Source organism: Equus asinus, chromosome 11 (assembly GCF_041296235.1).
Source record: "Equus asinus isolate D_3611 breed Donkey chromosome 11, EquAss-T2T_v2, whole genome shotgun sequence".
Classification (NCBI taxonomy): domain Eukaryota; kingdom Metazoa; phylum Chordata; class Mammalia; order Perissodactyla; family Equidae; genus Equus; species Equus asinus.
The window spans coordinates 29,541,640-29,555,781 of NC_091800.1; the positions used below are offsets into that span (position 1 = coordinate 29,541,640).

General features: G+C 40.4%; 2 protein-coding genes across 2 annotated transcripts in view; one reads left to right on the forward strand and one right to left on the reverse strand.

The window, feature by feature from the left end:
* GPALPP1 (GPALPP motifs containing 1) overlaps positions 1-3,520 on the reverse strand; it is a 34,728-nt gene extending 31,208 nt beyond the window's left edge. Inside the window, exon 1 of the mRNA XM_014838873.3 lies at positions 3,296-3,520. Coding sequence (XP_014694359.2) covers positions 3,296-3,410 — 115 coding nt within the window. The 5' untranslated portion in view covers positions 3,411-3,520. The remainder of the gene's footprint in view (positions 1-3,295) is intronic.
* A 26-nt stretch (positions 3,521-3,546) lies between these two features.
* NUFIP1 (nuclear FMR1 interacting protein 1) overlaps positions 3,547-14,142 on the forward strand; it is a 41,240-nt gene continuing 30,644 nt past the window's right edge. The window contains exons 1-5 of the mRNA XM_014838872.3: positions 3,547-4,018; positions 5,991-6,073; positions 7,197-7,295; positions 8,253-8,315; positions 8,963-9,039. Of these exons, the coding sequence (XP_014694358.3) occupies positions 3,604-4,018; positions 5,991-6,073; positions 7,197-7,295; positions 8,253-8,315; positions 8,963-9,039 (737 nt within the window). The 5' untranslated portion in view covers positions 3,547-3,603. The remainder of the gene's footprint in view (positions 4,019-5,990; positions 6,074-7,196; positions 7,296-8,252; positions 8,316-8,962; positions 9,040-14,142) is intronic.

The following is a 14,142-nucleotide window of genomic DNA, read 5'->3' on the forward strand; positions in this document are numbered from 1 at the left end:
AGAGTGTGGGGACTTATTGTTTAACGGGTATAGCGTTTCAGTCTTGCAAGAGGAAAAGAGTCCTGGAGATGGAGAGTGGTGATGCTGGCACAACACTGTGAATGTACTTAATGATGAATTATACACTTAAACATGATTAAGTGAACATATTTTCTTCGATTTGACTGGAAATGTATAATTTAGCATGACAGCAATGCTTGCTATCTTGTGTTAATGAGAAATTCTGGGAAACCATTTTAGACATTTTAAAATTAAAATATACTAGAAAAACACTAAAAAAAATGGTTAAGATGGTAAATGTCACATTATGTATATTTTACCAGAATGAGAAAGAAAAAAACGAGATGCACATATATGGTCACCTGATTTATAAGGCAAGTGATATTGCAGTACAGTGAAGAAGGAAAGGTGACGCATCAATTGGATATCCATATGGGAAAAAAATAAATCTTCACCCCTACCTCACACCATACACAAAAATCAATTCCAGATGAACTTCAAATGTGAAAGCTGAAAGCATAAGGCTTCTGAAGAAAACATAGGAGAACAACTCTGTAGCTTTGGAGTAGGCAAAGATACTTAAATGGAATACAGAAAGCTCTACCCATTAAAGAAAAAACTTAAAAATCAGAATATTTTAAAATTAAAAACTTCTCTTCATCAAAACATACTAACGAGAGAGTGAAAAGGCAACCCATAGAATTAGAAAAGATACTTGCAATACACATTTCTGAAAAATGCCTTGTATCCAGACTATAAAAAGAATTCTACAAATCAGTAGGAAAAGACAGACAACTCAGTGGAAAAATGAGCAAAAGACTTGGACATGACACACATCCAAATGGCCACAAAAATGTATGAAAAGATAATCAACTTCATTCATTGCCAGGGAAAGGCAAATGAAAACTACCATGAGACAGTGCTGCAAACCACCAGATTAGAAAGACAGGGAAAACTAAGTACTAGTGAGAACAAGGAATGACAGGAATTCTCATACATGCTGGTGGGGGTGTAAATTGGTACTACGTTGGAAACTGGCAGTATCTACTAAAGCTGAACATATGCATATCCAACGATCCAACAATTTCAAAAGAAATGTAACATGTGTTCACCGAAAGACATGTACTAGGATGCATAGCAGCACTTTTTTACCAGCCAAAAAAGGGAAAATACTCAAATGTCCATCAATAGTAAAATGGATAAACTGCAGAACATTCACACAATGGACTACTCGATAGCAATGACAATAAACAATCTATAATCATATCAACAATTCAGCAACATGACGAATCTCACAAAATGTTATGCCAAAATACGAAGCCAATTACAAAAGAGTTCATGTTGTGTTTTTCCACTTACATAAAGCACAAAAGCATGCAAAACTAATCTATGAGATGATAAGTTAGAATCACGGTTATCCTTTGGTTGAAGGAGGGATAGGGAGGCAAGTAGTGACTGGAAGATGACACATGGGAAACTTCTATGGTGTGATACAGTGAATTTCAAGGATACTGGTACTGATAAACTTCTTAAAAGTCCAAATAGAAGAATAATGAGATAAAAAATGATATCTCAAGATTTTTTGGCAACTGCTTTAGGATAAGCCATCTAGAAGGTTATGAGAAGACTGGAATTATAGTGGGGGGGGACTATGTTTTAAAAATGACATGCTATGTGCAAGATCTTGTGCTTGATGAAGAGGTAAAGTCATTCAACAAATGTCTACCAAGGATCTTTTATGTGCCAGGTGGGCTGGGGTAAAACTTGGTCAAGGTACAGGGTGATGCACATGTGTACATAGCGTTAAGTGCTGAGGGTGGCAGTGGGGAGAGAATGATGCCACAAAACAAATAAAGGAGAGTGAACAGAGGAAGGAGTACCTGAAGTAAATGCAAGCAGAATGATGGAAGCAAATCATAATAGAACTATCTATTAGGGAGTTGGTGTTTGCTTACCTGCAAATCCTGCCTTGGTTTAAAATCAGGTAATATGGTGAACCCAAAACAACACACACCTAGGAACCCAACTAAAAAACTTAGTTAACCCCACTTTTCTTCAACTTCAGTTGAACAGAACTTTTGCCGCTAAAATAAAAGCCTGACTTTTTGTTGTTGGTGGTGGTGGTGAGGAAGATTGGCCCTGAGCAAATATCTGCTGCCCATCTTCGTCTTTCGCTTGAGGGAGATTGTTGCTGAGCTAACATCTGCGCCAAGCTTCCTCTATTCTGTACATGGGACACCACCGCAGCATGGCTTGATGAGCGGTGTGTAGGTCTGTGGCTGGGATCTGAACCCGCCAACCCTGGGCCACCAAAGCAGAGGGCCGGAAGTCGACCACTACGCCACTGGGCAGGCCTCCAGAAACCCGACTTTTTATCTGCTATAACGAGATGAGATCTGGAAAGAAATCTCTAGGCGGAAACATCACCTCGGGATTTTCAAAGAACGCAAATTAGATTCAGAAATGGGAGAGTTACTCTTCCAGCTCTACTCTCTTCCAACGTTAGCGTCAGTCCCAGTCTATAAATTAGAACAAACATTAAAGGAGACAGATGGGCTTGGAGGAGTCTGAGAAGCATTTATTTGGCAAACACGAAGTGTTAAGGCCAGAAGACCATAATGCAATGATGAAGACGTATATGTCAACAAGTTATTTAAAAACTTGAAGAATGGGGTAGGAGTTCCTCAGGTGTCAAGAAGTGCAGAGTCAGACCAGAAGGAGCCTGGATAATTGAGCAACTACGCAGAAACTCAGATTGGTTTGAGCACTGGGCTGTGTGTCATATGCAATGACAGAATGAAAGGGTAGGTCGGGGGCTGGAGAGTAAGGCATCTTCTCCAAGAGCCAAGGGCATTGTACGTCAGAAGGCAAGTTGCCACAAAGGTTAGGAGCACGGGCTTCGTTCTAACTCTGCTCCACCACTTACTAGCTGTGCGCTCGGGGCCAGAGCTTGGGCCTCACTGTCCCCACTTGTAACACAAAAGTAATCATCTTCACCGTATACAATTGCTAGGGGGATTAAACGACGGTGTCATCGATCGTTTAGCACAGCATCCAGCCCATTAAGCGCTAAATGGGACTATATCATCATTATGATTACCAGGCCCAAACTCTTTTCTGAAGCCCCAGGGCCTGCTCTCCACTGCTACGGTTTGGAAAAGAAAGTTAGCTCGGTCGGGGCCGCGCCCATTACCCGCTCCTTCGGCCTCCCAGACCTCAGACCTGTCTCAAAAGCAAGGCCGGGCCAGAGCACGGGTGGGCGGGCCTGGCGGTCAGGGACCGCGCCGCCGCTTACCCGGGCTCGGGTCCCGTTCCTCGTCCTCCGTTGTCCCGCGGGCCTTGAAGCCGGGTGGCAGCGCGGGCCCGATCAGATCCCTCGCCATCCGCGGTGGCAGGCACTGATCACGCATACACGTCTATCCACGCAGAGTCCAGTCTACCCAGAACGCAGCCTGTGATCTGCCGCAAATGGGGAAGTTTTTCCGGCGGCGACCAATGACGTAGAAGCCTGTGGTTGGCTGAGCCGTGTAATTCGCGATAACGGAAGTGACGCCTAAGGCTGGTTCCACACTCGCACGCTGAGTTTCCTAGCTGGCGGGCGGCATGGCTGAGCAGTCTAGTGGTTTCGTGACTCCCTCGGGGTGGTTTCCAGCCCCCGAGCTGACTCCCACGTTGGGTCCGCTGGGCGACACTGCCCCACTGCCGAACAACTGGATGGCCTGGGCAATGCTGCCGCCGCCACCCCCACCGCCTGCGTCGTCGCCCTCCGCAGCCGGACCAGAGCCTTCCTCCAAGGCGCAGCCCCCTAGGGAGGCCCAGGTTCTCCCCGAGGCGCCTCCCCCCTTCGACACCCAGATTCTTCCCGGGGCGCAGCCCCCCTTTGACGCCAAGTTCCCCCTTGATTCTCAGCCTCAGCTCAACGGCCAGCCTTCCTGGAATTTCCAGGCTTCGACATCGTGGTACTGGGGACAGCCTTCTGGTATTTTTCCTCGGCATCAGGAGTCCCCCAACGCTCCGGGTAGGCTGTTACTCCTCTCAGGATCACTCTTTTACCTTCCTTCTCCTCTTCTTCCTGGCTCGTTTCTCTCTCCACTTCTGATTCTGCTCTGCACTTTAACAGTTTGGTCACTAAGTCTCATCATTTGTCCGACAGGAGTGCTTTCCCTGCCTGTTCATTCAGTTTAGCAGCTATGTGTTGAATTCCAGCTGTGTAGCAGGAACTGGGAATAGAGCAGTGAGTAAAATATACAAAAATCCTAATTTTTATGGAACTTAACATTTGATGTAGGAAGACAGGCACTAAACAATAAAGCGGTGTGGAGAAGAAGGCATGAGTGCTAACGAGAGAGAGAGAGAGCAAAGAAGAATGATAGGTAGTGCAGTTTAAATGTCAGTGTCAGAGGCCTTAAGGCCTGAGCTATAGGTAAGAGTGGAAGCCAGTGTGGCTAGAGAAGACTGAGCCTGGGGTAGAATTGCAGGAGATTGGAGAAGAGGGCAGACCTGTTAGGGCCTTGTAGACCAGGGAAGCTTGACTTTTACTGTTGTGAGATGAGTAGTGCAGGGGAGTGACATGATTTGACTTATGGGATTAATGTGGCTACCGATGGGAATTAACCGAAAGGGAGAGAAGTGAGGAAACTATTGTAATTATCCAAGTGAAGGATATTGGGGAATTGGACCAGGGTGAAGCTCAGGAGGTGATGAGAGGTAGTCAGATTGTAGACATGTTTTGAAGACAGAGTAGGGCCAACATGATTTGCTGAAGGGTCAGGTGTGGGGTGTGAGATAAAGAGGAGAGATAAGGCTAATTTAAAGTTTTTTGCCAAACAACCGGAAGGATGTAAATGAAGCAGATTTGGAAAGAAGACCAGAAATGAGTTTGGAATATGTTTGTGTCAAGTAGAGATACTGAATAGGCTGTTAGCTATTGGTTTGTACTTTCAGGGGAGATTTGTGGCTGGAGCTGTCAGTTTGGGTGTCAGGATTTAGATCATATTTAAAGTCATGAAATTGTTCACTTAAAACCATTCTCCAAGTCTGTGTACGATTCAGTTTACATTGAATCCAAATCAGTGTTTACTGTGTACCAAATGCTGGGAATATGAATGTGCCTAAGACAGTCCTAAGTCAGGTGAGGTGGGTTCATAAATATTAATCACACTTCAGTGTGACTGGTAATAGAGGCATATAAAAGGTGATTTCAGAGCGCTGAGGAAGTTGGGAAAAACTCTTTGAAGAAGTGTCTTGGGAGAGGTTTAGAATTTGGGAAGAGGTGCTTTTTAGGTAGAGGCAAAGAGGTTGTCAGTACAAGGTGAGTTCTGACGATGGCAGTGTTCTGGTGTGACTGAAGCAGAGTATGTGGAGGGAATGGAGGAAGTGGGGGGTGAGGAAATAAACTGGGATCTCATAGAAGGACTCTAGGAAGCCATTTGCAGATTTTTGAGCAAGCTTGTGATGGTTGGAGGATGGTTTTTGTGGTGTCAGTGTGCAGGGTGTGTTGGAAGAGAGGGCTTAGGAACTGGAAGACATTCGGAGAGGCTGCCACGGTAATCTAGGAGAAAGATCAGGGGCTTTGAGATTCAGAGTTGGGTCATGGCACTAAGAAAGGAAAAGAATTAGAAAATGTATTTCACAGAGTTCTGTCTTCCTGGTGTAAAATTGATGCTGAAAGAGCTGTATTAGGGATTTTACAGCTTACATTTCTAATGTTTGAAATAACTGCAGGGAATTTCATCAGGTTAGCTTGTCCATTCCTTTACTTAGATGCTTATAGCATCTATTGGATGTGTAATCTTACCAATGTATATTAATTTGAAACATTTATTTAGCAGACTAATCTTAATCTTTGATAATTTGTTTGAACTACTATTCTTCCTAGAAGGAGTAGTTTAGCACTGTTATCACTCAAGTAATTGTGACATGTTATAGCAAATAAAATTTTAAATAATTGTATAGTTGCAAACATTTATGGATCTCTTTTTGTTTTTTAGTTAAACATTCTTATTTTCCACAAAAATATGACGCAAAGTTCGCTGACTTCAACTTCCCTCCCACGAGAAAACCAAAAAGAAAGGTATTTTTAAAGATGTTTTTGAATGTGACACTTTGGTCCCTACATCACTGTTTCATGCTTTGTGTTTCTATCGTAACTGCCTCAGTGTTTTGCATCTGTTGTTGACACAGCAGAGCCTTGCTATAACAGAATCTTTAAGGATCTTAGCTGTAAGTAAAAACTTTAAGCAGAATCTTTTTGAGAAATAAGTGGAGAAATTGTAAATAAAGAAAACATTGAATTCATTTCAATATAGTATCAGGAGTAAATAGGGAATTATGATTACAGATAAATGTAAATGCAATGAAACCTTGATGAAATAGAAATATGTATATATTACTTGCAGATTGGGAGCAGAGGGATGGAATAACAAGTCTTTTTATTTTCTTGAATGAGGAACAACTCTTGGTGATGCTTCAGAAACCAGATCTTAAAATAGGCTTCCTTTATTCTGATGTAGCTTAAAAATCTGGTCTTTCAGATTTTAAGGGGTATAAATAATGTCATTAGTTTAGAATGAGTTGAGTAAGGTCTACAGCATAAAATTAGTATTGTTCATTTTGGCATGAAAACTAGGGCTAACGTTAACAAAATATTGAGTAAGTGTAATATGTTTATTAACAGTCCCAACATTAAACAATTGACCATTTCCTATATAGTCTATCATTGTAATAATCTTTTTTTTGTTTTATGTTTAAGCATAAAGATAGAAAATTGAGAAGAAAAAAATAGCTTATCTTTATCTAAATGATTCTTTTTTTCTCCTGTGGTTTTAAAAAAATATGTGATAAAGTTGTTTTTCCTAAACGATGAAATGCTGTTTTTACCCTGAATATTTATTTTTAGATCATCTTGACATAGGCAGTACTAAGTCTTATTTGGATTACTAATTTGGAATGTACTCACAGTTTACATTAGGTCTACTCAGATTTAAAAATTTTTGTCATGCCTGGTTTTTCCTAACACATCTCCTAAAAATAAAAGAAAACAGAATCATCCCTTCATTAGAAATGTATTCAGAAGTTTCTCCCACAAATAGGGGTTATGTGAAAAATCGAAGTATGCATTACTAGAAGGATAGTTATATTTTTATTGTTGATTAAAGATTTTTCCCTGAAAGCCTATCATCTCTTTTTGTTTGCAGAAAAGAAAGGAACCAGTTTTTCACTATTTTTGTGATACCTGTGATCGTGGTTTTAAAAATCAAGAGAAGTATGATAAACACATGTCTGAACATACAAAAGTAGGTTTTCTTGGTTGTCCTGAAATTTATTTAGCAAAATGGGTATATTTGGTAGAAATCCTGAGCTTTTTTCAGTAAAAGTTTATTGTTTTCGTAGAAATGTTGTTTTATAACTTGACTTGAGACAGTGGCCCTGGGATTTGCAGTTTGATGGGGAGCCCATTGCTTCAGGAGGATGTAAAGTGGGAGCACAGAGGAAGGGAGGTCTGGCAGCTGTTGCGTGTGTGCACCTCCTCTGCTTTGTGAGAGGGCTGGGCACTCCCTCAGTTGCTCTGTACACCTTTCTGAGTTTGTTTCCCTTTAAGGCTGCCTTTGACCATTTAACTACACTGTGAAACTTGCCATGTCCTATTGCCCTCTAAGGATCTGGACCTTATTAAGTATTTCATAAAAAATTTTAACCAGGGGACCAGCCTGGTGGTGTAGTGGTTAAGTTTGTGTGCCCCACTTTGGTGGCCTAGGGTTCGTGGGTTTGGATCTCAGGTGCAGACGTACACACCTCTTGTCAAGTCATGCTGTAGCAGCATCCCACATACAAAGTAAGGAAGATAGGCACAGTTTTAGCTCAGCGACAATCTTCCTCACTAAAAAGAAAAGAAAAATTTTTAATGAGAATATTCTTAATTTGGAAAGATTCTCTTTCAGTTTATAGGAATGCCCTTCAGCTTAGGAATTAAGAACATTTTACAACATTGCTGATGTCAAGCACTCACTCAAGTGGAAGAGTAAATGATACATATTAGTTTACTATATACTTTGAGAATGTCATTCCTTTTTAAATGGAACTCTGTTTTAGAGTGATCTTTGTTAGGCTGTTGACACAAGCATGCAGTGATAACACCGTATAGATGAGATAACTATGTAATATGACTGGAATATGTCCGTATGTGTGGTAGTAGGGGAAATTTAATAGGGAAAACATTTCATAGTCATTTTTTTTTTTTTTAATTCTCATAGTGCCCTGAAGTAGATTGCTCTTTTAGTGCTCATGAGAAGATTGTCCAATTCCATTGGAGAAATGTAAGTTCATGTGGTTTTTTAACACATATTCTTTTTATTTCATTGATCTGTCATCTTCACAGCTCTTCATTTACATAGCCTAATAATAAGTAACATTCATGGAGTAGTTTGTACTTCTTAAGGTGTTTTTACATCTATTAAATCAATTTTATCCTCACAAACCACTATGTAAAGTAGATAAATATTGGCTCTATTTAATGGATAAAAAAATGGTTTGCCCAGGGCCTCAGAACTGATTGTTGCACTTGAGTTTCTTAACTCCAAATTCTGTGCTTGTTTTGCTACACCATGCTACTTCAAATTGTTTTGCTTATTCATTATGTCTTTAGCTGCCTCCCTCAATTTTGGTTGGTAGGTCATTTAATGTCAATTTTATTTAGTGTCAATTGGAGACCTGGGTAATATATTTACTTTGTAACTAAAATTAATTATTAATAGCACTAATCTAAATACATGAAAAATTCTTCCTTTTTCTTTAAAGGAAAAGTGGTTGTAAGGATGGATAAAACCTGCTTAGTTAGTTTTAAAACGGTCTCTGCTAGTAAATTTAATGTTGGGTACAGCGCCTCCATTATCCACCATAATACTTGAAATTTAGTCAAAGCATACAGTATACTTCCTGATGATCAGCAGGCTTTTTCCCCTAGATGCATGCTCCTGGTATGAAGAAGATCAAGTTAGACACTCCGGAGGAGATTGCAAGATGGAGGGAAGAAAGGAGAAAGTGAGTAAGGAGTTCAGAACTATGAAATAACTTTCTTTTACTGTGATAAGGCTGAGTGCTTCAAAGTTATGACCATTCTGGCCCTAATGAATAATTTAAAAAAGGAAATTTGGTCTTTTGTGATGTTGCAAATATTCAACTGAAAATGATTAGTTCTAATTTGTTTTTCTTCAGAATTGGTATATAGTGACTTTGAGAATATTGTTACTTGATGTATGATAAACATACAATTTTGTTAGCATATTTTTGATTTATTGAATTCCCTTATAATGTTAGTACTAGGAAACAGGACTGTAGACTATAATATATGAGGCTGTTGTTGAATGTAGTTTTTGGGGAGGTAATACTTTACAATGTTTATTCTTTTGATTACTTTAAAAAAATTTGTTGAATAACTGCAGTATGCTAGGCAGAGGGAGTACAGTAGTAACAAGATAGACACGTGCTGTCCTTAACTATAAAAAGACCAGGAATTCTTCCCTGTAATTAAAATATAAGAAATTTGAGCCTTACCATGTGACTTGTGGCTTTCTACTTAATAGGAAAGAAAGTTTAGGAGATGTCTAGCGAGAATATACTTATGAAGAATCCCACTAGGACTCTCTCTCATTGTCTTCTCAGGAAGGACTAGGATACCTCACCCTGAAGCAGAAGACCAAGGCAGAACTATTAGGATGGTCAGGTGCACTTTTAAGTCAAATACTGTTTTTCTGGAATTAAAAAATGAGAAGAGCCTGACATAGATTTGATAGGAAGAGTTATCCTCAGAGGTCAGGAAAGATAGTTAAAACTCTTTTGACCAGCAGGTTAGATTTGTACTTCATTCCACTTAGGTTAAGTCTTCAGTTTAAATCCACTTGGGTATGTAGCCATGCCAGATGTTACACTTTATGTGAAAACGTTAGTGACTGCCCTTTAAAGCTTTAGAGGTAAATCTGAGGAAAATCAGTATAAACATAAAGATTTAGACTGAGAACAAATAAAGTTTAGTAATGTGTACATAAATACCAGTTATTAATACCATGTGCAGAGTTGGATGGGGGTGAAGGGACAGTCAGAGGAATTTAATTCTTAACCAAGTAGAGTCCAGCCCGTCAACGCAGACTCAGTGGATTTCAGAGAATATCAGGAGCATCTTTGGCTAACAAATGAAATCATCTGGGCTACCAGGAATAGGCTACACTGGAATGCCTTTTTCTCTTTGTCCCCTGGTGGAATCTCCTCTTATCTTGTGAGACCTGTCTTAAATGTCACCTGATTGGTCACTCTCTTCTTACTCTTCATTTCCTCTGTCTCAGTGCTGCGAGAGTGCCAGTCTGTAACAAGATAAGGAACTTGTACCAGAGTGTAAATCTTAACCTTACTTCCTTCATTGAAAATGTCTTGCTAAGAAAAAAAAGTCAGCTGAACTAAATATTTTGCTTAGTGATGTAGTTGATTTATACTTTGGCATAAGTGTCAGTTGGCTGCCAGTTGGTGGACCAACCTACCCTAAAGCGTTATTCACTACCTTTTTTGTGAATATGTAGCTTAGTAATACGACCACAATAGCGTTTGCTGCTTTATGTTATAACTGGCCTTAGTCTTAGACATCTTTGATTCTGCTGCACTTTGAACAGTGCCTGGAATTTAGTATGTGGAGAATAAGTATTTGCTGACTGAATTACTGTTAAATGGTGCAGTTTGGGAAGGTGGTCCAGTCTTGGCATTGATAAGGGAGCCTTAGCCAATTGCGTGGTCAAACTTAGAAGTCAGTGGAGTTGGGACCATGGAGTGCTTTGACTTAGTGAAGAATTCGGAAGTATTGCCTATGAAGCTCCTCCCCTCTCTAGGTGGCTGCTTTACACAGACAATTTTTTCTCCTCATGACTTCACTCCCTAAGTACCTGGGTTTTTGTTTCACTTCTTTTTTTAATCTGTTGGCTGTATCTTTTTCTTCTTATTTTGCACAGAGGAATAATCAGACAAAAATACTTAATTCCACTTCCTGTCTGATGCTTTGTTTTCAAAGAGCTGATGATGGTGGTATTGAAGATTATATCCTGCTAGATGGGATGGAAGCAGCCTAACTGCTAAGACACTAGGTTTTTCCCCCTGCTACTTGGCCCTGACTTTGATCAGTTAGAAGTTAGTGCAGCTTACTGGTGCCAGGACGGTGTTTACTAGTCAGCAATAATTTAGAGCAATTAAGAAGTTAACTAGGGGCCGGCCCCATGGCCGAGTGGTAAGTTCGCATGCTCCGCTTCAGTGGCCCAGGGCTTTGCTGGTTCGGATCCTGGGTGTGGACATGGCACCACGTGGCAAGCCATGCTGTGGCAGGCATCCCACGTATAAAGGAGAGGAAGATGGGCACGGATATTAGCTCAGGGCCAGTCTTCCTCAGAAAAAAGAGGAGGATTGGCAGATGTTAGCTCAGGGCTAATCTTCCTCGAAAAGAAAAAAAAGTTTTAGGGGGCTGGGCACAAAGGGTGAAGGGGTGCACCTACAACATGGCTGACAAGCAATAATGTACAACTGAAATTTCACAAGGTTGTAAACTATCATAATCTTAATAAAAAGTAAAAAAAAAAAAAAAAGGCAGTTGTGGGGACAGAGAGAACTAGGTGGATACAGAACATTTGGGAGATAAAAATGGGCCCCAGTGGTGATTGAACAATTGTGAGGTTGGGGAGGAAAGAGGTTTTGAGGAGCCTTCCCAGCTCCTGGTATGAGCACCTCTGTGAAAGGTGGTGCTGTTACTGAGGTAGGGAATGCTGAAAGGGGACCAGGTTTAGGGGAGGTGATTTTGGACATTGTTGAGTGTGAGGAGATTGAGACATCTTTTTGAAGATGCTGCATAGGCATTGGGACTCAGATCAGACTGGGCTGGAGACAGATATTTTTAAATCCTGAAACCATGAATGTAGAAGACCTTCACCACAGAGAGAAGGTAGAGAAAAAGAGAAGATAGCCTAACAGAGAGTAAAAACCAACCAGACTGCCGACTGAGAGCCAGCGAGGTAGAAGAAAACTGAGAATATGACATGTCATGGAAGAGGGGAGAATTTCAAGAAGGAAGATGTGATTAGCAGTGCGGATTGCTGTGGAAGGGTCAAATAACACAAGAACAAATGTGACTGATTTTGTGATAAGTGGGGCCTCCTTGCTGCGCAGTCCGGATGATTGCTCTTGCGCCCTTCTCCTCTGAGTTTCCTGCCCTCTGTCTGCAGGGCTGTCTGCAGTTCTAGCAGGTGATTGTAAACCAGACCGGGTGCGGTTGCCTTCGCCACCGTGCCCGTGGCATATTAGATGCTCCAATGGAAGTGTGTATACTTTGAATTCCGCTGACTTTATAAGATTCATAACTTATAATAAGAGTTCACTTAGCACCTTTTTGCCTTCAGCTTGCCAGTGTCCTTCACTTCCATGCAGTTTTAGCCACTTATTTTCATGGCCACACTCTGGATCTTATATTTGGGACTTTCTGCCCGGGAAATCTTAAAGTTGGGCACACTCCTCTCTGACCATGACTTCCCTTCCGTCCAGCTCTCACTGTCACCTCTCCCTGGTCTTGGACTAGTTGAGGCCTCCCACCCCTTAACCCTTTTACCCTCTTTTTCTCTCATCCCCCTTCTTTCTTTACTTCCCTACCCAGGTTAAATCACTTCAATCACTCTCAGTATCTCAGCTGCCTTGTCCCATCACCTTTCATGGCACCCACCTGGCAAAATCTCAGCTCTGGCTCAGTTGTCAAGTGTCGTATAAGAACCACACCGTTGAAGTGTACTCTGGAAGTGAATCCTCAGCCGTGCTGTCGCACTTAAGGAACTGTCCTGACCAATGAGAAAGTCAGGCTTTAATGAGAAGGTTAGGCTATTTTCTTTATATTTGTTCTTTTTTGTGCAAAGTTGCATGTTCAGTATGCATATATTTCTTAGTTATATAGGTGACGATGTAGAATAAAATTTAAAAATAAAGTTGTTAATCTGATTTTATTTTAGCCAGCTAAAATGCTGTGGAAACAGGGCTCCTTAGAACTGGCAGTCAGGATTCTGTAATGTGGGTTTAACATGACTTTTCTGATTATTCCCACGTTACTTGCTTATAGGAGCTCTTTGTCCCAGACACACTTGTTATTTATCATGTCCCAAGTCGGTTTTTTTACCTTTCAACTTCAGTTTTGCTCATGCTGCTGTTTCTAGAAAATCTTATCTTTTCCATCTTGGAAGTTCTGCTCATTGCTTTAGTGTAGCTGAAATCCTGCTGCTTTGGGGATATTTTTCCTCATCTGCCTAGAGGAACGTCTTGTCCTTCTTTGAGTATAGTATCCCCTCTGCCTCTTTTGCATTAGATGCTCCTTATTGTGGTCCTATTGATTAACTTCTTTGCATATGTGTCTTTTTTTAAAAAAAATGAATTACAAGCTTTAGAAATATATGGTAGAAAAAGCATGGTAAACCATGGTAGAAAACCATGTAGAAAACATGGTAGAAACGATGTATTTCGTGGCTATTTATATCCTCTGGTGCCATAGGTATAAAGGATGCTTATACATGTTGACATATGTAAATGGAGCTTGAAAATATTTGTATTATAGGTATAATTCTATTTTGGTACATAAAAGTAAGTAGAGGAATCTTGCTGAGACTCATATTTTTAATTCATGCTTTAAACTATACCTTTGTCATTTTAAAAGAAATTGGGCAGAAATGTGTTGATCTGATTAGTAACTGTAGTTGGCAATCAGTAATGTAACTAATAGTACTTAATAGTACTTAAACTGCTGTGGTTTTGAACATTAAATTCTCACCACATGGGACAGACCATCACCGAGATAAACTAAATTGATCTATATTTGGATGCATTGCTTCCTAAAGTACTTTCCCCATATGAATGTGAACTATGCCCCCTTGTGGCTTTGTGCAACAAGTGCTTTAAGGGAAAAAGCTCCACTGGCTAGAGAAACTTAAGGAACATTAACATTTGAAGATGCAAACTAGCTTAGGTAGCATGTGTTGATATAAAGTCCCTGGCAGAAAACCAGTTTGATTTTCTAATGTTAGCAAGAAATCTCAGCGATCTTTAAATTTGTGTTAACGTACATTATATCTTTGAATAACTTCT